General features: G+C 35.2%; 1 protein-coding gene across 2 annotated transcripts in view; it reads right to left on the bottom strand.

The window, feature by feature from the left end:
- Positions 1 to 23,925, bottom strand: part of ankrd28b (ankyrin repeat domain 28b) — a 97,045-nt gene that overhangs the window by 10,375 nt on the left and 62,745 nt on the right. For both annotated transcript variants that reach the window (XR_012391712.1, XM_009292265.4), the window contains exons 5-21: positions 21,316 to 21,516; positions 18,744 to 18,831; positions 18,501 to 18,643; positions 15,827 to 16,039; positions 12,347 to 12,425; positions 12,142 to 12,256; positions 9,295 to 9,377; positions 9,109 to 9,172; positions 8,285 to 8,353; positions 8,052 to 8,192; positions 7,319 to 7,430; positions 7,201 to 7,227; positions 5,282 to 5,356; positions 4,972 to 5,173; positions 3,827 to 3,914; positions 3,632 to 3,749; positions 1,419 to 1,638 (exon numbers count right to left, since the gene is read on the bottom strand). Coding sequence is in view for 1 of the 2 variants with exons in the window: in XM_009292265.4 (XP_009290540.1) it covers positions 1,419 to 1,638; positions 3,632 to 3,749; positions 3,827 to 3,914; positions 4,972 to 5,173; positions 5,282 to 5,356; positions 7,201 to 7,227; positions 7,319 to 7,430; positions 8,052 to 8,192; positions 8,285 to 8,353; positions 9,109 to 9,172; positions 9,295 to 9,377; positions 12,142 to 12,256; positions 12,347 to 12,425; positions 15,827 to 16,039; positions 18,501 to 18,643; positions 18,744 to 18,831; positions 21,316 to 21,516 (2,038 nt within the window). In the remaining variant the exon portion in view is untranslated. The remainder of the gene's footprint in view (positions 1 to 1,418; positions 1,639 to 3,631; positions 3,750 to 3,826; positions 3,915 to 4,971; positions 5,174 to 5,281; positions 5,357 to 7,200; positions 7,228 to 7,318; positions 7,431 to 8,051; positions 8,193 to 8,284; positions 8,354 to 9,108; positions 9,173 to 9,294; positions 9,378 to 12,141; positions 12,257 to 12,346; positions 12,426 to 15,826; positions 16,040 to 18,500; positions 18,644 to 18,743; positions 18,832 to 21,315; positions 21,517 to 23,925) is intronic.

Genomic DNA, 23,925 nt, shown 5'->3' with positions numbered 1-23,925 from the left:
TTATTAATTTATTTATTTATGTTATATAATTACAGACATTAAAGTAGGCTATTTCGCACTGTCATTGATCTGCAGTTATAATCAACTCATGTTCATAGAAAAGTTAGTAATAAACATTTATACAGAAGTATTTATGTCTGTAAAGCATCTGTTTTGTAAGAAGTGCTTCGCATATGATATGTGAACGACCTGTGCAGCTTTATTGTAGACATTTTCTCAAGCGAAAATGACATCATCTGAAACTTTGTCATACACCACCCCACCAAAAGGGTACCCTTGGTAGTGGAAACGCAAGCCTGATAAAGGTGACCCGTACCGACCCGAACCGTACCAGTCAGTAGAAACGAGCAATTATAATAGCCTGCTCATATTAACCTTTATCTTACATCTACAGAATTATGAGGAAAATCGTGATCTTGCTTTTAAGCAAAATAAATCGTGATTCTCATTTTAGCCAGAATCATGCAGCCCTACTTAGGACAATCATATTTATGAAAGATTTATGTTGTCATGGAAATGTCAAGTTGTCTTAACCAATAATTTTAAAAAGACAAAATTGATAAAATGACACTTGAAAACAGTTGTCATAAGCATGCATAACATCTCATTCACACTCATGACGTGGGATGTAGGGCTGGGCGATAAGGCAAAAAAATTATCACCAAAATGTTTTCCATATCAGCCGATATCAATAATCATCACAATAGATGCTAAATCTTTATATCTATCAATTTTAAAGGATTTCCAGCATTTGTCCCTTTGTGCAGCTGATTCAACACATTTTTGCTCTGTTTTGTGTCAGATTGCAAAAATGTATGTAGCTCCAGACTACTAAAGTTTAGTGACGTTTCTTGTCATTAACGTCTGTGATTTTTTTTTTCTTTAACTTACTCCTCAAAACCCAACTAACACTGTATGCCTGTAAACTTGTACTATGTGCGGCATCTGGAAGTGCAGGCTGCAAAATGCCTGCACAGCTTTACGCATAGTGTATAAAAATTATTCAGCACTTATTGATGTGTCATTATCTTTTTATTAAAAAATATGTAACATAATTATTATCAAATTTTCACCTAGCCCAAATGTGATGTCAGAATTAGAAAGCTTTCATGACAGTCTTTTGAACACCTCTTTAAATAAAGTGTGACCATATCTTAATCCCATTCAGTGTACTTCGATTTTCTTTTCAAAAACTGCCAAAATCTCTGACCTTTCGAGACACTCATGCATTTTCACTATAAATTTTACTATTACGACACAAGACACTACTTCAGAAGATCTCCAAAAGCTTCACTTTTAAAACTGGCATAAGAGTGTGAACAGTGCATTAATATTTGATCATGAGGTCTGATGTGATCAGGTCTTTATACAAGCAGGGTGTATGGGGGTCTGTGATGGTCAAGTGTGGGTTTATTCACCGTTGTAACAGGCCCAGTGCAGCGGCGTGTAGCCCTGGTGGTCAGTGATGACAGGAATGCTCTCTACTGACTGGGCAGCATGCAGAAGGCCCCCCAGAACCCCAACGTGCCCACAGGCCGACGCAAGGTGAACGGGAGAGCGGCCTCTACAGTCCCGTACCATGAAACTGGCACTGTGCTGCAGCAGAGCCTCCACACACTCCTCGTGGCCCGTCACCGCCTGAATCAAACAATACACACACATCTGTGAGTCATGCTAGGAGCAACAACCATGAGTGAGAGATATTTCTTTGAACATTACAAAATTTGAATTTATAACCCTTTAAGTGCCACCACTCTTTTTTGGGCTAGAGATGAAGAGAGTCAAGTTTAATTGATTTTAATCATGATTCAATTCAATGTAATTGTGAAGAGGCTTGGAATAAAACTAATTGTGTATTTATTTTTATATAAAGAAACATGTTTTTTTCTGTTAATGCTATTTAATGTTTGCACAGTTTACATTCCCCCTTGTGCAAACCTTAGTTATAAACACAGTGCCTATAGAAAATCATCATATCCCTTAGAAGTAATTACTTAATTTATCAATTTATCATATAGCCTGAAATTAAATGACATTTCAAATAACTTTTCCAGCCTTTGAAATGTTGTGGAGAGAAGCGCTGAACTGAATATAAATTTAAGCACAATATTCATCTGTGCTTTACATTACATTGGCTTCACAACATTTGGGATATAGTAGGCCTACTTGACAACTTTCAAGTGCCTTATAATAGGCTACCTTTGTGGCTTTTTTGGCTTATAAATTACACAGAATATAAAGCACGTGCAAGATTGGATTTTAAATCTGTACCAAGATTGTATCTGTGCAAGATTGAATCTGTACCAGCTGGTTGATACCTGATCCATTTAAAATTTACGGTATCGAACCAATTACCGATCCAAGTATCGGGATTAGGGTTGGGTACCGAAACCCAGTGTCATTATGACACCGGTACCTTTGGAACCGGTATGCACCAGACCGAATCAGCATATAAATTTTAGTGCCTAATTCCGGTGCTGCGACAAGAACGTAAAACAGGTCGCACATCAGAAGCGCCGCTCAGCGATGCGCAGCACTATGCATTTTAGAATTCGCAAGTCAGAGGCTGTAAATCATTAGATTACTTATGTCCATGTAAAAGTAGTCACAAGCCCCAAACCAAGAAAAAAGGTTTTCCCTGATTCTGATGACAGCCTTTCCACAAGTTAGTAGTAAGCCAATGTAATGTTAATAGCATAATGCAAATCTTGCATCCATGCTAACAAACAAATGATCAAAAGAAATATATTAATGCAATCCAAATACATAAAATATGAATTGATGTTTACTTTAAACCTATTATAAATATGTATTTATATTATTCAATTATAATGATAAAAAATTATATATATATATATATATATATATATATATATATATATATATATATATATATATATATATAAATATATATATATATATATTTGGCTAAAAAGAATCAGTTCAGGCACAGTTTTGGCACTGGTATCGTTTTAAAAGTATCGATTTAGCACCGGTATCAAATAAATAAATAAATAAATAAATAACGATATGCAACCCTAATCAGCATGGGTTGATCCCTGGTTTTTGTAGTCTTCTCCTAACCTGTCCCTTACTTATATGTGTAATATGTAATACGATTTCAGTAGCTATCTTATTCTACAATGCCGGTGTGCTCTTTTTTTGTAATCGTTTAAGAATTTCCTATTATTTTTTACTTTAGGCAACTAAATCAGAATAATAAGAAAACAGTCAAACTACTTGCTCTACAAAAACGTGTGTTTATGATTATATATAAAATTTGAATAATAACTTAATTTGAGTAAGTCAGTTTACAACATCAAACAGCATTATGAGCTGCTTTTTAACGTCTACAAATCCATGGAAGTGAATAAGTCAAAGTCTTGAGCCAAAATTTTCCAACTGCTGTCCCTGCTCGTACATCAAGAAATTGCTCAATAAATAACCTACTAAATGATGTGTTTGTCTGCAAGTCATATTTTCCACCAAATCAATTCTAATAAATTTTGTTATTTAGTTTTACCAAATATTATGTTCAGTAATCGTTTTTCATATGTTGAGAAAAATGTTTTTTTGACCAATAGTTTTAGTTTAAGAAAGTGCCCTTGGTAGTGTGAAAGTCATGGTTTACCCCTCTGTGTAGAGCAGTGCGGCCCCACTTGTCTTTGGCATCAACATTGGCTCCTTTATTAATAAGAGAATAAACGCAGTCTGTGTGTCCGCCGAGCACTGACAGCATCAGAGGAGTCCTGACAATCACATATAACAATAAGACTCCCAAAAACTTAAAAAATTATAATTGTTTTTTTTTTGGTTATGTACTTACTGGCCAATCCCATCCTGGATGTCCACTGCACTCTGCAGATCAGCATTTCCAATGAGCAAACGGAGACATTCAGAATGACCATTTGTGGCTAATAGGGAGAGGAAAAAAAAATGTCTTTACAATGTTTATATGAGGGTCATTAGTGTCAATGTTCCTAAACGTAATTATTCATACACAATTAACTGCTTGGCTGATTAGGCTCAGCTATTTGTGAAGAATCTTAAAATATTTTCCCCCAGTGCGTTTGCACAATTTATTTCCAAAAACTTAAACTGATACAGACAACACGTAAAGTATAAAATGTGTAAACAGAAAATAAAAAAAATATTAAGAAAGATTTAGTGTATATACAATAAGAGTCAGTGTTTCCTCTAGCATTTCTCCAGCTGTGGCGGCAGAACCTTTACACAAATCTATCAACTACCTATGGCGTTACTTCAATGACAAATGGAGAAATGTCAAGAGCAGTTTTACAAGTCGAGATCGCATTTAAGTAATATGAGCATGGAAATCTTTTTGCTTGCGCACCGATTTCCTCTGCTCGTGCACAAAACCTCTTGCACACCCTTTAAATACGCTGCTCAAGCGCAGATCTTCTCGTGCGCTCTCAAAGGATTAAACAAATGATGCACAGGACTACTATGTTTACAGAAAGGTTCAGGCTGTTATAATTCACTTACCTTTTAAAACGTTTGGGTGCAATTATAACCCGCTATTAAAAACAACAACAACAACAACAACGACTGAATGTTTTGAATGAGAAGCTGGAATGTAGCCATGGTGGGATGTATTTTGGTGTTGCGCCCCACCATCGAAGAATAAATTTAGCGGAAACCATGCGAGTTGAATATTATTCAAATATTAAACTTAATTCTTTGAGGTTCAATACACTTAAATTTGTTAAAACGATTCCGTTAACTTAATTGATTTGTGGCGGGACAACATGAAGAAACTGTGTGGAACCCAGCATTTTTTACAGTGTATATTTCCATTATTATTTTTGTGCTGAGTAATCATAAAAACATACTTCTAAAACACTCATATCAACTTCCTTCCATGACTTCCTATTATTCAGAAACATGCTCTTTCAACATCATAAAAAAAAAAAAAAATTCAGATTTAGATATCCAACAGATATAATGTACCGGCAGCATGGATAGGGGTGCGTTTGAGCGTATAGTCCTTCACTAGGATGGAGGCCCCTTGATTGATGAGCACATCCACACATTCAACGTGACCTTTGAAGGCGGCCAGATCCAGCGGTGTGTGTCCTTGTGCAGTTCTCACATCCAGATCCAGCAGAGACTGAACCAGTACCTCGAGAGCCTGGTGATGTCCATGATATGCCTGCAAACAAAAGCTCAAATCAACCACAGCAATCAAATGCAGGAGATTCACACAAAGTTCTTTTTTTCCCTATAACATGTTGAGCAAACAGATGGAGAGTGTACTCACAGCCAGATGTAGAGGGCTCACAGGAGCAAGTACATCAGAGTCATTTAGGATGTCTGTCCCTGAGGTTTCCATTAACTTGAAGACAAAACACAACAGAACTAAATGGGTCTGATCACTCAATCTAGAGTGACATCATTTTAAGCAAAAACTAAATATTAAATCATAATTGTGTCGCATCTCAGAGGCAGTGTTTTGAAATTTACACAGACCGAACTGAGTTTTGAATTGAGACGATCTAGCTTACAGATCACAGACCTCATCACCTAGCACCTTGCCATTAATAAGCTGTAATAAAATTTAGAATGACTTTCTCAAAGTGATTTTAAAACTCATATTAAGTGATCTGAAGGCAAAACAAGGTTTAAAAAACTGGTAATATATATTTTCTTTGACCCATACATTTACAAAAAAAAAAAAAAAAAAAAAACAGTCTATCACATCACTTTTCAGCAATGTTATAATCTTTGTTTTTAACATCTGTTTAGATTTCCAAGTAAATTAAAAAACAATTCAAGCACATAAAACTATTCAGCAAGACAAGTCATACTCTTTTTGTTTTTAACAAGTGTTTAGATATCCAAGTAAATGAAAAAATTCAAACACTCAAAACTATAATCAAGAGTTTTCTTTTAAAAATGCCCTGCTGTTATCAGCACGCAATAAATCTTGTTCGATGTTTGAGGCTGCGAAGGATCCACCAGTTATATGCCTCATTATCTAGGAATTGAAGGGCGGATTTTGAGGCTACATTTGAAGAAGACTTTTAGAAATTTTTTTAAATGAAACTGTCTTTGTCGCACCACAAAGTCAAATGTATTCTTCGAATGATGCACCCTTTGAAATGAGACACAGCCATAGTTAGTTTTGAAAGTTTTAAACAGTTTGCCAAAATTAAGCTTTTCTAACATTTTTCCAACTGGCAAAAACTTCTGAACCACAACTGGCCTAAGGTGATTTTTGATTTATAGCAAAAACTGAAGTTAGAATTGTAACAAAGTGAAATGGACCCTGTATTTATGCTGCCCTAATGATTTTTGTTTTACTGATATTGTTACTTTTAACCTTTTCAGCAAATATTGACAAAAACGCTAATATTATAGTGAAATATCTGATATTCTGATGGTCAAATCTGTCCAAGACATGTATTCGGTGATGGGCCTCACCATGTTGGTCTACGCTGCAGTGATGAGATTAGAGCTGCTGGAATTACAACATGTTAATTCATCAACTTCTCCCGAAATACATAATTGGCTGTTTAACTAGGAGAAGAATAGAGTAATAAAGTATGTATCTGATGTGAATAAAGCACGTTGTCTGATTAGGTTTAAAAATAATTACTTCCCTAGACATCGGTGTATATATTACAAACCATAGATAGTTGTGGTTTTTCTAGTATTTATGTGTATGTACATGTCTGAAAATTAAAATAAATGTTTTTTTTTGTTTTTTTTTTTACAAAACACTGGTAACACTTGTTATTAATTAGAAGCAATTTGCTCATCTTCTCTTGCATTCCACTTTCTAGTCATACTAGTGTGATCATACACACGCTTGTCTGATCACACCAGTGTGATTATATGCGATAAAGGGATAATATCGCACAGCTGCTTGCCTTACAAAGTGCTTAACTTCTTTTGGTCCCCCTAAAATCACAGGTGTCAAAGCCAGTTCCTGGAGGGCCGCAGCTCTGCACAGTTTAGTTCCAACCCTAATTAAACACACTTGATCAAACTAATTGAGTCCTTCAGGCTTGTTTGAAACTTACAGGTAAGTGTGTTGAAGCAGGGTTAGAACTAAACTGTGCAGGGTTGCGGCCCTCCAGAAATTGGCTTTGACTCCTGTGGCCTAAATGAAGAACTTAAACATCTTAAAGGCCATGATATATCAGGAAGTTTTATGTTAAGCATTACAGTTCTTACCACATCTAACGGAGTTTCACTCGCAATCTAATGAAGAGAAAAGAAACAATCAGCTGAAAATATTTACAAATTATGTGAATTACCGAATTATGTGGTTTTAAGTTCACCAGTAACTTACCAACTCCAGACACAGACGGTGTCCATACGCAGAGGCGTAATGCACTGCATTGTAGCCCTGATTGTCTCGGATCCCTGGGTTAGCATCATTCCTCAGCAAATATTCCAGGCACCTAGTTAGGGAAAGAGAAAGACTGGTAACTACTAGAAAGACATGTCTGTGAAATTAAATCTGAGATTTTCAAAATGAGAGACTCATTATGTTCTCTTGAATGGATTTTGGGCTTGGTTTTTAAGGGTATACTCACACTATGTACAGTTGCTTTTGAACCGTGCCGAAGCACGCTTGTAATGATTAATCAATCCATAGGAAACAGTCCCTTAAAAGTTACATTTCGTGATCAGTTTCAGGCTCAGGGGCGATTTGCAATTACACTAAAATTGTACCGCGCCACAGCCCAAGTGAACAGCTTTCTGGTACAACTCTTCCAGCCAGGGCAGGGCCGGCTAACTGCACCGTGCCTGAGCCAGATTTAGAACACTCACACTTCTCAAATGAATGATCCGGGAAACGTGCCTGGGCAAGGTACAATTAGCATAGTGCGCCCTAAGAGTAGGTGGTGCTTTAGGCTAGTTTAACAGTTTTACAGTGCCATCAGCTGTTGATTCAATCGACTCATAAAGGAAAATAGTGAAGAATTTAAAAAAAATCTAGAATTGACTTCTTAAACACTTTAGTAAATACATTTCTTAGAATGTCACCATTTCCACTTGTTTGCAACATGGTAACTTACTTTCCATCGGCGTCAGAAGCAGCGGCATAATGGAGGGGGGTGCAGCCCCTCTTGTCAAGCTCATTGACGTTGGCTCCTGAGCCCACCAAAGCAAACAGGCACTGGTAGTTGCAGTTTGCAGCTGCGTAGTGCAAAGGTGTCCTGCAGAACAGATTGTTAATGTTTGCCTTGTAAAAAATATCACTAGGTTGTTAGAATAATGTTTGGCTATAGTAATGTACTAGTAAACAAACCTTCCAAAGCTGTCCTTCCTGTTGAAATCTGCCCCCGTGTTGAGGAGAAGATTCAAACATTCAAGGTTCCTGTAAGGAAACAGGTTTTTGGTAAGCTGTTAAAGTTCTCTCACACACACAAAACACACACATGCACGCACGCACGCACACAGTTGAAGTCAGAATTATAAGCCCCCTTTTGACTTTTTTTCTTTTTAAATATTTCCCATATGATGTTTAACAGATTCAGGAAATTTTCAAAGTATGTCTGATAATATTTTGTCTTCTGGAGAAATCCTTATTTGTTTTATTTCAGCAAGAAGCAAGATTTCTGCAAAAAGTCTTTAATTTTTTAAAAACCATTTTAGGGTCAAAGTACTAGCCCTTTTAAGCTATTTATTTTTTCGCTAGTCTACAGAACAAACCATCGTTATACAATAACTTGCCAAATTACTCTAACCTGCCTAGTTAACCTACTTAGGCCTTTAAATGTCAATTTAAGCTGTATAGAAGTGTCTTGAAAAATATCTAGTAAAATATTATTTACTGTCATCATGGCAAAGAAAAAATAAATCAGTTATTAGAAATGAGTTAATAAAACTATTATGTTTAGAAATGTGTTGAAAAAATCTTCCCTCCGTTAAACAGAAATTGGGGAAAAAACATACAAGGAGCCAAAAAATTCTGGGGGGCTAATAATTGGCCTATAGGGGGCTATATAATTTTATTATATATATATATATATATATATATATATATATATATATATATATATATATATATATATATATATATATATATATATATATATATAAATAAAACAATCAAATTAAAAAGAACCTTACCCGCCGGCAGCAGCAGCATGTAAACAGGTCCTTCCAAAGTCATCAGGGGTGTCTATATCAAAGCCTGGAGGACAGAAACATGCTCAGTTTACTGTTTTAGAGAAATGAAGCAGACAACCATACAGCAATATTAGATGTAATCCGTACACGAAAAATGTAATGACTATTAGCAGTGATGCAGCTTACCAGAAGACAGCAGCTTACGGCAGCAGTCCGAGAAGCCGCTGAGAGCAGCCAAATGCAGTGGAAACATGCCATGAACTCCTCTCCTAAGAAAAAAAAAAGCAAGTGTTACATATAAATTTACAGGTCTACATGTCTGCATATGATCAGTTACAACTAAAAAAGCACCAATGTCCCAGCCAGGAATTGGACATTTTTATCCAAAAATGCTATTGGGAGGCAGCTGTTTTTTGTTTCGAGCTATTGATTGGTGTTTCATGTGCATATTGAGTTTGCAGAAAAAAGCCGGAAGCGCTAGCATTTACAGCGAAAAAATGACATCCGATGTGGTACAGAGTTATTGTATTAGAGATAAGTTATAATGATTACATAATTTTGTTATTTACATAATACTTTCAGCATTTTATTACAGCTTGTCACCTAGTGATAAGCAGTTACTTGGCAAGATTAACATTAAAGTGAGCTGTGTTCGTCTGACAGGTCCATTTGAGATAGCACCCTGCCAATGGATATTGGATAAGACGAAATGGCCAAGCATCCAGCCCGAAATATACAACTCTCTTATTGAAACTCCAAGTGTTTTTACAAGAGAAATGTTAAAGGTCTACAAGTCTTTTATGCCTACAATTTTGTTCTATGTGGTTATGTGCAAGAAATAATGTTCCATGACTCCAAGATTCAAAACTTTGTAGTGCTAAAAACCGAGGTTCTGCCTAGCCAAAGACAAGGAAAGAAGATGGAACTGTACAAGGCCTGGGTAATCATCAACAAGAAAACAACTGCATTCTGACATAAAACTGCACCTGTACAGCAGGGTATGTGAACCTACATTTTTACATTTCATTCTAAGCATTCTGTGTCCGCAGTTTAATTAACAATATTTTAATGTTTTTGCTGAAATCATTGCTGCAATCAAAAACGAGATAGGTGTATGATTCAGCATAGCGTAAACTTACCTGATATAAAATAAGAACTGCAAAGTCGAGCATTTTTAATTAGGTCTTATGATGGCTGTTAGCCAAAGACGACTGCGGTTGGCATTAAAAGCAGTGTGGTGTACGGTAAAATTTAAGTTTTCTATTTTTGGACTTTCAATTTTGGCATCCTACTGCACAACACGACATGTTTGTTATAGCAACCAGTCTTTTTTTGCAACCGGTATATGGGGTAGAATCCGTGTGACGTAGGTTGGTAATTCCCCTATAAATTCTTTCCAAATAGAGTCAACTTGTGAAATTATATTTGAAAAATTAATCGCAACACATTGTGGCGAGCTGAAAGCGGTCACTTAATGTCCACATAGGACGTGATGTATTTTAAAAAACCCCTCTCTATCATGGGAAATGGATAAAAGAAGGAAGTGTTTGTTCACCAAGAAGAGAGTATGCGGAGCTTCGGCTAGAAGCTCAGGCAATGATGGCTCAGGCTGAAAGGAATCGTCTGGCTGAGAGACAATGTGTTTGTTTGGTTAACTCCTGTAACCTTCGGACTGGTGAGCTGATCTAACTTTAATTTGTGACTAAAACAGACGACGATGCAGTACGTCTACGGCACTACGGCAACTTAACTATTTCTCTTCATGTATGGTTTATGAGGGAATGAGCAAAAGCGTACTCTCGAGTGAAACATCAAACTGTTTGAACGAACTGTGAGCATCTGAGTTACGAGAACCGAATGAATCGTTGAATTTTTTGAACGAACTGTGAGCATCTGAGTTAAAGAAACCGAGTGAATCATTGAACCGTTTGACGAACTGTGAGCATCTGAGTTACTGAAACAGAGCGAATTATTGAACTGTTTGATGAACTGTGAGCATCTCGGTTAGAACTGAATGAATCATTGAGCGATTTAAACGAAATGTGAGCATCTGAGTTATTGAAACCGAGTGAATCATTGAACTGTTTGACGAACTCTGAGCATCTCAGTTAGAATTGAATGAATCATTGAGCGGTTTAAACGAACTGTGAGCATCTGAGTTATTGAATCCGAGTGAATCATTAAACTGTTTGACGAACTCTGAGCATCTTAGTTAGAACTGAATGAATCATTGAACTGTTTAAACAAACTGAGCATCTTGATTACTATAACTGAATGAATCATTGAATTGTTTAAACCAAGTGAATCGTTGAATTGTTTGACCCGAGTGAATCATTGAAATGTTGAACCGACTGAATCATTGAACTGTTTGAATTGTTTATATTGAATTTCTGTATAACAGTAATGAATGTAAGGTTCTAACAAATTGATGTGAATCAGTGGTTTAATCTTGTGCATGGATCAAGTTAATTTCAAGTCGACAGAGGTACCTCTTTATTTGGTTTATTATTATTATTATTTTGTTTTGTGCATTTGATTTGTTGAATTATTCAAATGCTTGTTGAAATGGGTTTGAAATTTTTTCTGTTGTAAAACATGTATATAGTGTTATTTTGAGGTTGTAAGGAGACCTAATTGAATATTAGTAGAATGCAATTTAAACTGGTTTAGTCTGATTTATTTTGTCTTTAGCTCTATAAGGGGTTACTAGGGTTATTGCACTGCTTCTGTATCCCATGTAGCACTGACTTTATAAATATTATTTTTTATTTTTTACTTATAAATATATGAGTTGGCACCCCTACCCAGTCAGATCGCTACAACATTTAGCAGTAAAACTAAATATAGCACTGTCAGTTTTTTTCCAATATCATGCAGCCCTAATGCATCATCAATTACAACATTCTTAGATTTTCAAAAAGGGTTAAATAGTGAATTTATTCTACACCCGCCTGTCTACAGTTAGTAAATGTTGAATTAAACAAAGCTACCAAGTTAAGTAGTTATCAAGCAGAGAGCAATGTAAATTCATACTTGGCCGTATCAGCTCCATTTGTGATCAGTGTGTTGATGAGAAGCTCATGTCCGTATCGGGCTGCGATGTGCAGAGGAGTGTTCCCATTCTTATCTTCACAGTCTATCTCAGCACCTACACATATAGCACACAGCCAAGCAAGATGTAGTCAGATACTGCACACTTGCACATTGATAAATGTACACTGTAAAACTGAAGACTTACCGTTTTGAATAATGGCCTGAGATCTTGAGAACCTCCCGTGGATTGCAGTCATATGTAGGGGAGTTTTACCATCCTTACTCTGGATGAAGAGAAAATAGTGTTCAATTAGTGAGATAAATACTAGGGATGGTCTGACGGATCGGCATCGGCCGATAATCACATTTTAGAACTCAATTGGTACTCGCTAATCTGGCCGATCACATGAACCGATTGCAAATGTCCGTTTACAACCAGCAAAGGAAAATGCATTTTAATTTCTTATGTATCAAATATGCATTCCAAACTTTTTCAATGTGCAAGTTGAACCACAATTATTCTTCCATCATTTGCAATTTTTCCAAATTGCATTGTTAGTCATTTTTCTTACTTTTTTACATCTGTTCTATCTATTATTTTCTATAAAGCTACTTCTGACCATGATATGTCCACACTAGGCATGGGCCGGTATAAGATTATGATGGTATGATAACCTTGGATAAAAATATTATGGTTTAACGGTATTGTGATTACTGCTCTAAAATATATTCTTTTTAAATGTCTGGGTTAAAAATAAAACATTTTCCCCTTTAAAAAGCATATATTTTATTTTTTGAAAGATTTATAATATTTTGGAACAGTAAACATGGCCGGCTAAATAATTCAAATGAACACTGATTTCCTTGCTACAATAATCAATTTATCGAATTATCACACAAGACATGGAAATTACCTCAATCATTTTTGGTGAAGCAATATACTAATAGTAGGGACAGTGTCAGTATGGTTTAAAAAAAGAAAAAAAAAAAAAACACTATAGGATCTACAATAAATTACTATAGTAAATTTTACTATAGTAAAAAAGATACCGCAGGCTCTGTTACATTTTACCTTGCAATTTTTTGTTAACATTTATTATTATTTATTAAGAACATACATTTTGACATTCTGACTCCAATGTCTAATTATTACATTATTACTATAGTTAAATGAAATATTCTTAAGAATAAAATGTGTACTTTGGAAGAGTGACCTTGCATTATAATGATGTAATATTGTCATTTTGGCGTTATATGAGTGGCATAAAATAGTCTTAAAATGACAATAATATCATTTAATCGCTAAATATTTTAGTGCAATATATATCGTTCAACAAAAAATGGATATCGTAATAGGCCTTAATGTATCAAAATAGTTATTAGGTGCATTTCTTTTATTAACAGCACATGTTTTATAGTAATTGGAGCAATGTAAAACAAGCACACGGCTGTCAAACAAGCTTAAAATGTGCTGATGTGCAGAGAGCATTTTGTGATTAAATAGGTACATCTCTAAATTAGTCAGAGCAGCAGAATCTCAATTTAGTAGAATATACATTTAGGAAAACACTTTCAAAATAGCAATTTAGTGCTTTCTAGGTTGCTTAGAACACTTATTTAACTAAGCAAACTTATTTTATGTATTTTATGCTTAGCCCTGGTTTATTTTATAAATCATGCATTGCCACTAGATTAATATTATTTCAAGGAGAGTAACTGATCAGAATGCTCATAGAGGTGAGGACAGACTCCTCTGAGCACTTATGTCTCCAGCAGTGGAGAACATTAGTTATTTGGCTATCAAATTAAAAAGTAGTTTTAATTTCCCTAATGAGTTCAGCAAGACTTTCTCAGCTTGAACAGAAGAATCAATAGCTCTGAGATTTTCACCATTGTAATGGTTCATCTGTCAGTGTTTTTGACGCCATTAAACCGCCATTGCGGGAATCGCCTGGTGGCGACTGGGTGTACTGCAGCCAAAGTAGTTGTGGTGGGACCTACCTAAATCCTTTCTTAGGGTAAAAATTTAAGGTGTTTTCTGTTACTGTTTGTTTAGTCTGCATTAATGCATTCAGTGTAAAGCTGCACACAAACATTAAAGATCATGATCTCAATTCAAACCCATGTAACGTGTGTGTGTGTATATATATATATGTGTATATATATATATATATATATATATATATATATATATATATATATATATATACACATATATATATATATATATATATATATATATACATACATACATACATACATACATACATACATACATACATACATACATACATACATACATACATACATACATACATACATACATATATATATATATATATATATACATATATATATATATATACATATATATATATATATATATATATATATATATATACATATATATATATATATATATATATATATATATATATATATATACATATATATATATATATATATATATATATATATATATATATATATATATATATATATACATACATGCATATATACATATACACACACACACACACACACGCACATATACACACACACACACACACACATACACTTTTATTGTTCAAATACAATGTATTATAAATATATATATAAATATCGCATTAATATATTTCTTTTGATCATTTGTTTGTTAGCATGGATGCAAGTTTTGCATTATACTATTAACATTACATTAGGTCACTACTAACCTGTGGAAAGGCTGTCATTAAAATCAGGGAACACCTTTTTTTCTGGGTTTGGGGCTTGTGACTACTTTTACATGGACATCAGTGATCTAATGATTTGTTTTTTGAAAGTTGAATTCATGATTCCCAGACACATGTTATAGCACATAGATCAGTAACGTCATTGTGTCACCTGCCTATAAATGTTTCCTCCGCAGTTGTGTCTGTGGTCCTTTAAGATAATCAAAAATCTCAGTTTAAATAGTGGACTCTTGATCAGAGTATTGTCTTAATCATATTAAAATCAGAGTATTGGTGTCCATGTAAATGTACTCACTGGAAGTGCCAGATAATGTCACAAGCTATCAAAGACAGTCCATTCCTCACCTTTAGGTTGATTCCACTTTAAGTACTAATGTGTGCCTTTGATGCACTCCTTTAAGCTTCTTAAGGGCGTCACACATCGGATGCGCTGCTCAGAGCCACGGCATGGCGCGCACATGACAGTTGATAGTATCACACATCAGACGCGCACATTTGCATAATATTTAAAATGAAACTATTCAGATGGTGGTCTTTGGCGCGACAGAAAACTAAACAGTCATGAGTCGTGGCTGGGCGCTGCGGACAGCCTCTGACTTGCAAATTCTAAAATGCCAGTGGCACCGGAATTAGGCACCGAAATTCATATGCTAATTCGGTCAGGTGCATACTGGTTTCAAAGGTAGGTTTCGGTATCCAACCCTATTTATTAGACACTAAAAATCAAAGTCAGGACAAAAAACATGAATGCTTGTTATTTTCAGTTGGATTTGGGATTCTATTTTTCTATTTTAACTACATTTTAATCTTGTCTTTTTACAAAAACGATACTGCATATTGATTTAGTCGGATGTAGTATTTAATGGCTTCGGCGTCATGTCATCTTAAAGGCATAGTTAACCTAAAACAAGTTAAGTATAAATGTCAATTCAGATCTGCATGTGCCACCTTACCTTGATATTGACATCTGCACCATTGCCCACAAGCAGCTCAAGGCAAAGTGCTCCATGTCGTGAGGCGGCGGTGAAGTGCAGGGGTGCGAAGCCCTTCTCATTAACCTGGTTCACATTGGCGCCACACTCGATCAACTCGTTCACCACCACATCCTGACCATTGTAGCAAGCCACGTGCAGCGGTGTGTTTCCATACGCGTTTGGCTCATTCATCTGAAAGCACGTGCACAGTTCAAATGTTTAACTATAAAACATTCACATTTGCTTGCAGAATGGTTTAATTAGAGATCTACATTTAATACAACTGAAAAAGAGCTTATATAACCATGAATATGTATTGACCAAACACAAAATGCATGTTTATTTAAATGCCCAAAAGGTTCCTTCTAAAGTGGTGCTCTGGATGAAAAGGTTAGCATGGTGCCATCTGAAAGCTATTCTGGCTAAATCGCCCTCAGTACGCAAATGTGTGAGTGAAAGCAAAGCACATTGTGAGTTTAATTATGTCCTTGTCAATCAAATGACTGCCACTTTTGATCTGCTAAATTGAAATCAAAATTACACACTGACAAAATGGGTACGGTCATAATTTTAGCAGTCGTGCAAACAAAACACATGCAGACGTCATTAGAAAAATTGAATGCTTCATTTGAAATGACGCAGAGCAATGAATTTAGAAGTTTATATTAAGTATTATTGTGTAACAAAAGAATGCAGCTTAGATATTACAACACTTTTCCTGAAACTTCATGGCTTTAATGTTTTATTAATTAATGAGTAGTCCTAAACATGTCAATAAGTGAAATAATAAAATAAAAATTGATCAGAATAGATCTATGCAGTAATTCTTGGACTTAAAACGAAACTGGTCCATTAGTTTGCATTTAATGTATGCAACATGTATTGGCTTTGTTCAAACTCATTTAAGTAAATATAAAAACAATTTTGGAAAAACAACCCATTTTTTTTTATTTTTTTTTTTGTGTGATTTAAAAAGGATGAAGGAAAAACAGCACAATGAAATGGATGAGAGCACTCAAACCTTCTCAGATCAATTATATACAAAAATAATGCTCATTATTTCTGACTAAATGTAAACATCAGATTTATAAAAAAAATTGGATTTATAATGGAGTGGATTTTTTGTTTCGTTTTGCAGCCCTGACAAATAAATATATAATCGTTCAGTATAAGAACACATTTACCAACACCTGTTACTTTATATCATAAATTACTGGGCATGTATCCATGCTGTAGTCATAAGTTAGCATTTAACAGTATCATTCTGATCGTTCTCATGTAAGACCACATACAGTGACATCATATTTACCAAAGTGTTTATTGAGATATTAAAATTAATCTGAGAATGTCTGTCATCATATTTATGTCATCGCCCTAATAAGAATTTTTTTTTCCCACGCGTTCTGCGACTGGTATGAACACAGCATAGGGTTCATTCTCACCAAATGAGTCTTTATTTCTAAAAACGCTTTACATATACAGTGGGGAAAATAAGTATTGAACATGTCATGTTTTTTCCAAGGAATACTATTTCTAGCTGTTAACATGGAATTGAGCTAGATTTTAGTAAAAACCCAACATAAAAATGAAACAAAGCAAAAACAATCTGAATAATTAGTTATATGTAATAACAATGAAAAAACAAGGAGAAAGTACTCCACTATTGAAACGTATTTAATACTTTATACAAAAAGCTTTTTTTAGTGATGGCAGCTTAAAGACGCCTCTAATGTAGAGAATGAAGTCACATGCATTGCCTAGGTGTGATTTTTTTTTTCACAGACCTCAACAGAGTGTAAAAATCTTGATCTCGTCTATCAAATCTGATCTTTATTTTGTATTTTCTATTGGACTCAAGTCAGTTGATTGGTTGGGCCATTCTACAGCTTGATTTTCTTTCTCTGTAAGCATTTGAGAGTTTCCTTTGCTGTGTTTTGGATCATTGTCTTGCTGAAATGTCCACTCTGGTTTTATCATCATCATCCTGCTAATGCAGATGTTAGACTGAAGCAGAATGAATGTTTTCTTTGGTAGCTATCAACATCTGTAAAAATTCCAGGTCAACAGCACCTATAGAAATATGCTGAGAAAAATGTTCAATACTTATTTTTCCTGATATGCTTATATTATGTACATGTATTAAAGACAATAACGGGCCCATTCGAAATAGGAAACAAGCTACATGTTATGATAAGCACATGAAAAAACTTTATATAACTCAGAATAGCCTGGACAAAGCCACAATAAGCACCTAATCCGCCTCGACATAACAGTAAATAAAACACCTGTCATGTCATCTATCTATTATAAAAAAAGGCAATGATTGCCCTGCCTCTGAGCTCTTCTGATTATTCCACTGCTTTTAGAGCTGACAGTGATGAGCTGCCTTGCTTGTGAAAGTTGAAGATCTTTTAATTTAGCATGGCATCTAAAAAACATGACCCTCACGAGCATGGCGCAAACATAATGATCCAACACGTCCATCAAGTGTGTGTTCACATTGAAAAATAATAGTAAAGTAGCACGTTGGAAAGGAAAAACATATTCTGTGCGAACGGCAACTTAAATAGTATTCCCTTAAAAAGTTGCTATAGTACATAAACTCCACATAATCCATAGTGAGAAGACATTTTTGTGAAAGCTTAACACTCACATCGACTCCCATGTCGAGCAGATACTTCACTACACTGATCATCCCGCTGGAGGCTGCAGCGTGGAGAGGTGTGTAAGCTTTCTTATCCTTGCACGGCACTTCAGCACCATGAGACACCAGCAGTTTCACCACCTCCATGTGACCTGAAAGGTTCAAGATTTAAAAGGGTTTTGTATTTGTAGATCCCACATATGGTTGCGTAAGAGGCTGGAAAACAAACAAACAATAATTTCTCTGTCTCACCCATGTATGCCGCCCAATGGATCGCCCTTCGGTCCTTCTTATCAAACGCATTAATGTTTGCTCCCCTGGATAGCAGTAACCTCACCATCTTCCAACAAAACAAACAAAAAGTATGCATACTTTACATGTGTAGAACTTAAAACAATGCATTTATTGAGTGTGAAATAAATAAATGACTAAAAGAAATTTGAATTAGGGCTGTAAATATTATTGTTTTAGCATGTGTAATAGTTATATCACAGAATGTAAAATGTCAAAATCAAGATCATAGTTTAATGCTTTTTAAAGTAGTCGTATCACAGATGTTTTCACACCGCATTACTATCTGGGGTAGCATTCTGTTGCTGCTGTGTTTACACTGCAAGATGAATCAAGATGAAAAACACACAAGAAGTGACATGGAAACAACATGAGGTCACATAGTATCTTTTGTTATAAACTACATAAGAAAAAAGCCTTTAGTGGGGTGGAAAATGTACTTATTTTGCTCAGCAGGGTTTCGAAGGGACTTAGCAATTTCTCTCGTGGTATTGCTCAGACACTGGGGCTCCTATAAAATTTCCACTTGTTTTACCGAATTGTCCACATGGCGGTGCACCGAAGAAACAATTAATTTTGACACCCCTAATCAGCATTAACAGAAACCTCGCCTCTGCTTATATTTGATTGAAGAATGAAAAAGATGCGACTGATGTAACATGCTTTTCTGCTTGGGGTTAGCTTATTTCAACTGCGAGCACACAGCTTGCAATGGCAAAAACATAAGCGGAAGACGCATAAGCAGCGTACAAAACACTCACAGCCTTAAGTAAACTATTCAAAAGATGCGCCTTTCATCACAAAAAGTGTGTTCGGTGTAATCGCCCTCTTATGCTGCCAAACTTTGAAAAAAAATATAAAATAACATTAATCGTTTAACTAATATCATTAATCTGTTAAAAAAACACCCTTTCGTTAACGGTTAATCGGTTATTTTGAGCATCCCTAGTCCATATAATTAGTATGCCAAATATCTCACGTCTTTGATAGTTCACACTGTGTGATTGTTACTTGTACAAGCACCGATTTGCCTTTGATTTCAGGCATTTGTCAGCGATTTCTCAAGACCTGTAAGCGAGTCAAAATCGGGGCTAAAATCCTGCAGTCTGAACTTGGAATAACAGGTATCGATGTCCAGATTTGGGAAGTAATTGCAAAGTTATTGTGGCTAAAATCATGCATTCTAAACTTGGAATAACAGGTAACGATTTCCAGATTTGGGGAGTTATTGCAAAGTTATTGTGGCTAAAATCATGCATTCTGATCTTGGAATAACAGGTAACGATTTCCAGATTTGGGGAGTAATTGCAAAGTTATTGTGGCTAAAATCATGCAGTCTGAACTCGGAATAACAGGTAACGATTTCCAGATTTGGGAAGTAATTGCAAAGTTATTGTGGCTAAAATCATGCAGTCTGAACTCGGAATAACAGGTAACGATTTCCAGATTTGGGGAGTAATTGCAAAGTTACTATAATAGAGAAAGTTGAGCATTTCTACACTTTTTGAAAGGTTTAGTTCACCTAAAAATGAAACTTTTTATCAATTAGTAACCCTAATGTGATTCCAGACCTCTGAGAGCTTTGTTCATCTTCAGAACACAAATTAAGATACTTTAGTTAAAACCAAGAGCTCCTTTATTGTCCATAGACAGCAAGGGTCCAGACTCTAAAGTCCAGAAAAGTATCAAAAAACATCCTCAAAACAGACCATTTTCTTTTCAGTGGTTCAATCAAAATATTATTAAACTACAAAAAAGAAACAGATGCTTACAGTTTCTTCTTTTTCGTTTCATTTTTCAAATAGCCCAGATGAAAAGTTATATTTTTGGATAGGGCAAAAAAAAAAAATCTAAGTTAATACATTTAATAAATACAACAATACACTATTAATAATAATAATAATAATAATAATAATAATAATAATAATAATATATATATATATATATATATATATATATATATATATATATATATATATATATATATATATATATATATATATATATATAAAACTTTAGTCTTTATTTCTTAGCAAAATATTTTAACTTATTGTGTAAAAACAATCAAGCTCTACTTGTATCTATACACTTTTTTCAACAAACTTTCTTTAAAATAATAAAAAAAAAATGAACAAATGTTTTAAAAGTTTTAAAATCTAAAAACTATTATAAACTAATTCTATGCACAACAATCTGTCCAGGTCAGTGTCAAATTTCCTTACAAATGTTATTGTAAGGAAAATGGATTGTGAGGTGTATTGTTGGTGATTGTATGAGTTTTCGCCAGATTGGGTAGCAATACACGAACAAAGGAAAATTAAGACCTGTTTAAAAAAAAAAATAAAATCAAGACCTACAACACAATATTTCAGTAAATTTAAGACACTTGTACCGTGAAATCGCTTGCCGCAATATAAACTGCTGAAAAACAAAATACTGCAAATTTGCATTTTCTTTTTTTCAATATTGTCCAGCCCTATTTCAAAGCATTCTTTCTACAACACCTCCACATATGCAAATGCAGTTGACTGACCTCCAGGTGGCCGCTAAAGGCAGCGTGGTGCAGAGCTGTGCGTCCAGCACGATCTGATACATTAACATTGCTGAGCAGTGGCACCAGCGCCTCAGCACAGCGAACCGCCTTGTTAGCAGCCGCCACATGTAGAGGAGTCTGCCAGTTCTTATCTCGAGCATTCACATCAGCAGAGTGCTTCAACAAAACCTGCACCGCCTCCTGCAAAACACAACATCAAGAATCTCAAGCTCTGCTTTCACTTTGTCCTCTGTTAGTCACACTTTGTCATACTTCGTCATAAGTAATAAAAAAGTGCACTATGATTTCCATGATAAGAAAGATAGAATGCAATAAAAAAAATGGAATTTATTAAACATTGGGTAACATCATGGTAGGGCTATACAGTCAACATAGGTCTAATCGACTGTTTGTTAATATGATCTGCGTGAGTTCAAAGGAGTTTCACTGTGCACCGCGATGTATCAGGACTAGGGTTGTAACGGTATGAATTTTTTTACGGTATGATAATCGTTTAAAACAGTACCACGGTTTGACGGTTTCGCGGTATACGGTATGTTACAAATGTTACAAAATAATAGAACAGTGAAGCAAATTTGACTTTTTCCAAATAATATATTTTCAGTTACTATAAACAACACCACTTACAATGAACAAATAAAAAATAAGAAAATAATAAATAATGTGTCAAAGTCCAAATAAAGTCCAAATAAACATGGTGCAAATCCTCAGTAAAAAAATAGATATAAATATTTACTATACTATAAATAGTTACATAACGAAACTAGATTCAATATGGAACATCCTTAGGTTTTATGTGCCAGCATGGATATGGTTGTCTGTGGATATGGATTAGGATATGGTTGTCTGCAATGTAAACAAACAGCTGCACCTTCATTTGTGTCTTTTGAAAACAGCAAGAGCAGCAGTTCGTCTTTGCTGTGTCACTGTTTTGTCATGTTTCTGTGCTGCTGTGCATGCAAAAGTACTTAGTATGAGAATTATTTCATGCAAAACTTTTTTTTTTTGCGTTTTATTTAGCCGCGCATAAATGTATGCCTATCTCTCATTCCGTGTTGTTCAAAAAGCTCGTTTTTGGTCCACAAACAAAAGCGAAACCTATGCTTATTGGTTGTGATATAGCGAGTTTGAACCAATCTGGGCATGGAGGAGGGACAATGCATCAATGTATCATGTCTGGTTTGTCCGGAGACACAGTGACGAGCGTTTCTTTGTCAAATCAGCGTTGTCAAATTTTGATGACGTAACCGCACTGATTCCGGAGCCTCCGGAGCCGCGAATGTTATGTGATACAGCACTGGAAAGCTGAGATTCTCTTCTTTATGCCAATCTTTGAATTGTATGAATCGGATCAGCGGATCAAAAGTTATTAAACATTTAAGAGCAATACTTATTTTTAGCCGCGGGCGGCTGTCTCGGTCTTTAAGGGTTAAAACCGTTGATATGCAATTGTTCATGGTATGATAATCGTGCACGTTCAAATCGTGGTAGACCGTCATACCGGTATATTGTTACAACCCTAATCAGGACTAAATCATGCAGCAATCAATCAAGGATGAAAAAAGAAGGAAGATAAGCTCACCCGGGCAGGATTGTGCAGATTTTTAGTACACCATTTATTATAACATGAGGTGTAATATGACATTTTGGAGCTCATACACGCCTCCATTAATCCATTACTTAATTGCAATAAAGAGTAGATTCCCTTTTAGCAATAATTTGAGTATTGTTTGTAAAGACATAATTTCATGCTTGTTTTTATGCGCAATGAAAACTGAAGGCGCTAAAGATCAGGTTGTCTGGTTTGATGATGACGATGATCTCCTTTATTAAGTGTGTGTATACAGTCTTATGCAAAAGTTTGGCCACCCCTGATAATTTTCATTCAAATTAGCAATATATCCTAAAGAAAAAGCTACATTTCATTTCTGACATAACATTTATTTAAATCAACAGATGCATTGCAATTTAAGTCTTAAAAAACAGACCGATGCAAAAATTTGGGCACCCTAACAGAATAATGACATCAATATTTTGTACAGCCACCTTTTGCTAAAATAACAGCATGTAGACGCTTTTTACAGACAAGGATAAGTCCCTGTATTCTTGCTGAAGGCATTTTGGACCATTCTTTCTTGCAAATATTCTCCAGTTCAATCAGGTTTAATGGGTGCAGAGCATGAACAGCCCTTTTTAACATCAATCCATAAATTTTCAATGATGTTCAAGTCTGAAGAATGGCATGGCCGTTCAAGAACATGTCTGAGCATGAATTCCTTGGTAGATCTGGAACTGTGCTTTGGGTCATTGTCCTGCTGAAACATCCAACCTTGCCATAACTTTAGCCTCTTGACTGATTCCTGAACATTGTTCTTAAAAATCTGCTTATACTGGGTGGACTTCAAGCAACCTTTAACAAAATTTCCAGTACTTGTGCTTGCCACACATCCCCACAGAATGATGGACCCTCCACCATATTTTACAGTAGGGGGCAGGTTCTTCTCCTGGAATGCTGTATTCTTTTCCTACCATGCAAAGCGCCTATGGTTGTGGCATCTGATGAGATGAGCCTTCGCATAACTCAAATGA

Source organism: Danio rerio, chromosome 16, assembly GCF_049306965.1.
Source record: "Danio rerio strain Tuebingen ecotype United States chromosome 16, GRCz12tu, whole genome shotgun sequence".
In the NCBI taxonomy this organism is placed as follows: domain Eukaryota; kingdom Metazoa; phylum Chordata; class Actinopteri; order Cypriniformes; family Danionidae; genus Danio; species Danio rerio.
This window is presented reverse-complemented; position numbering and strand designations above follow the sequence as displayed.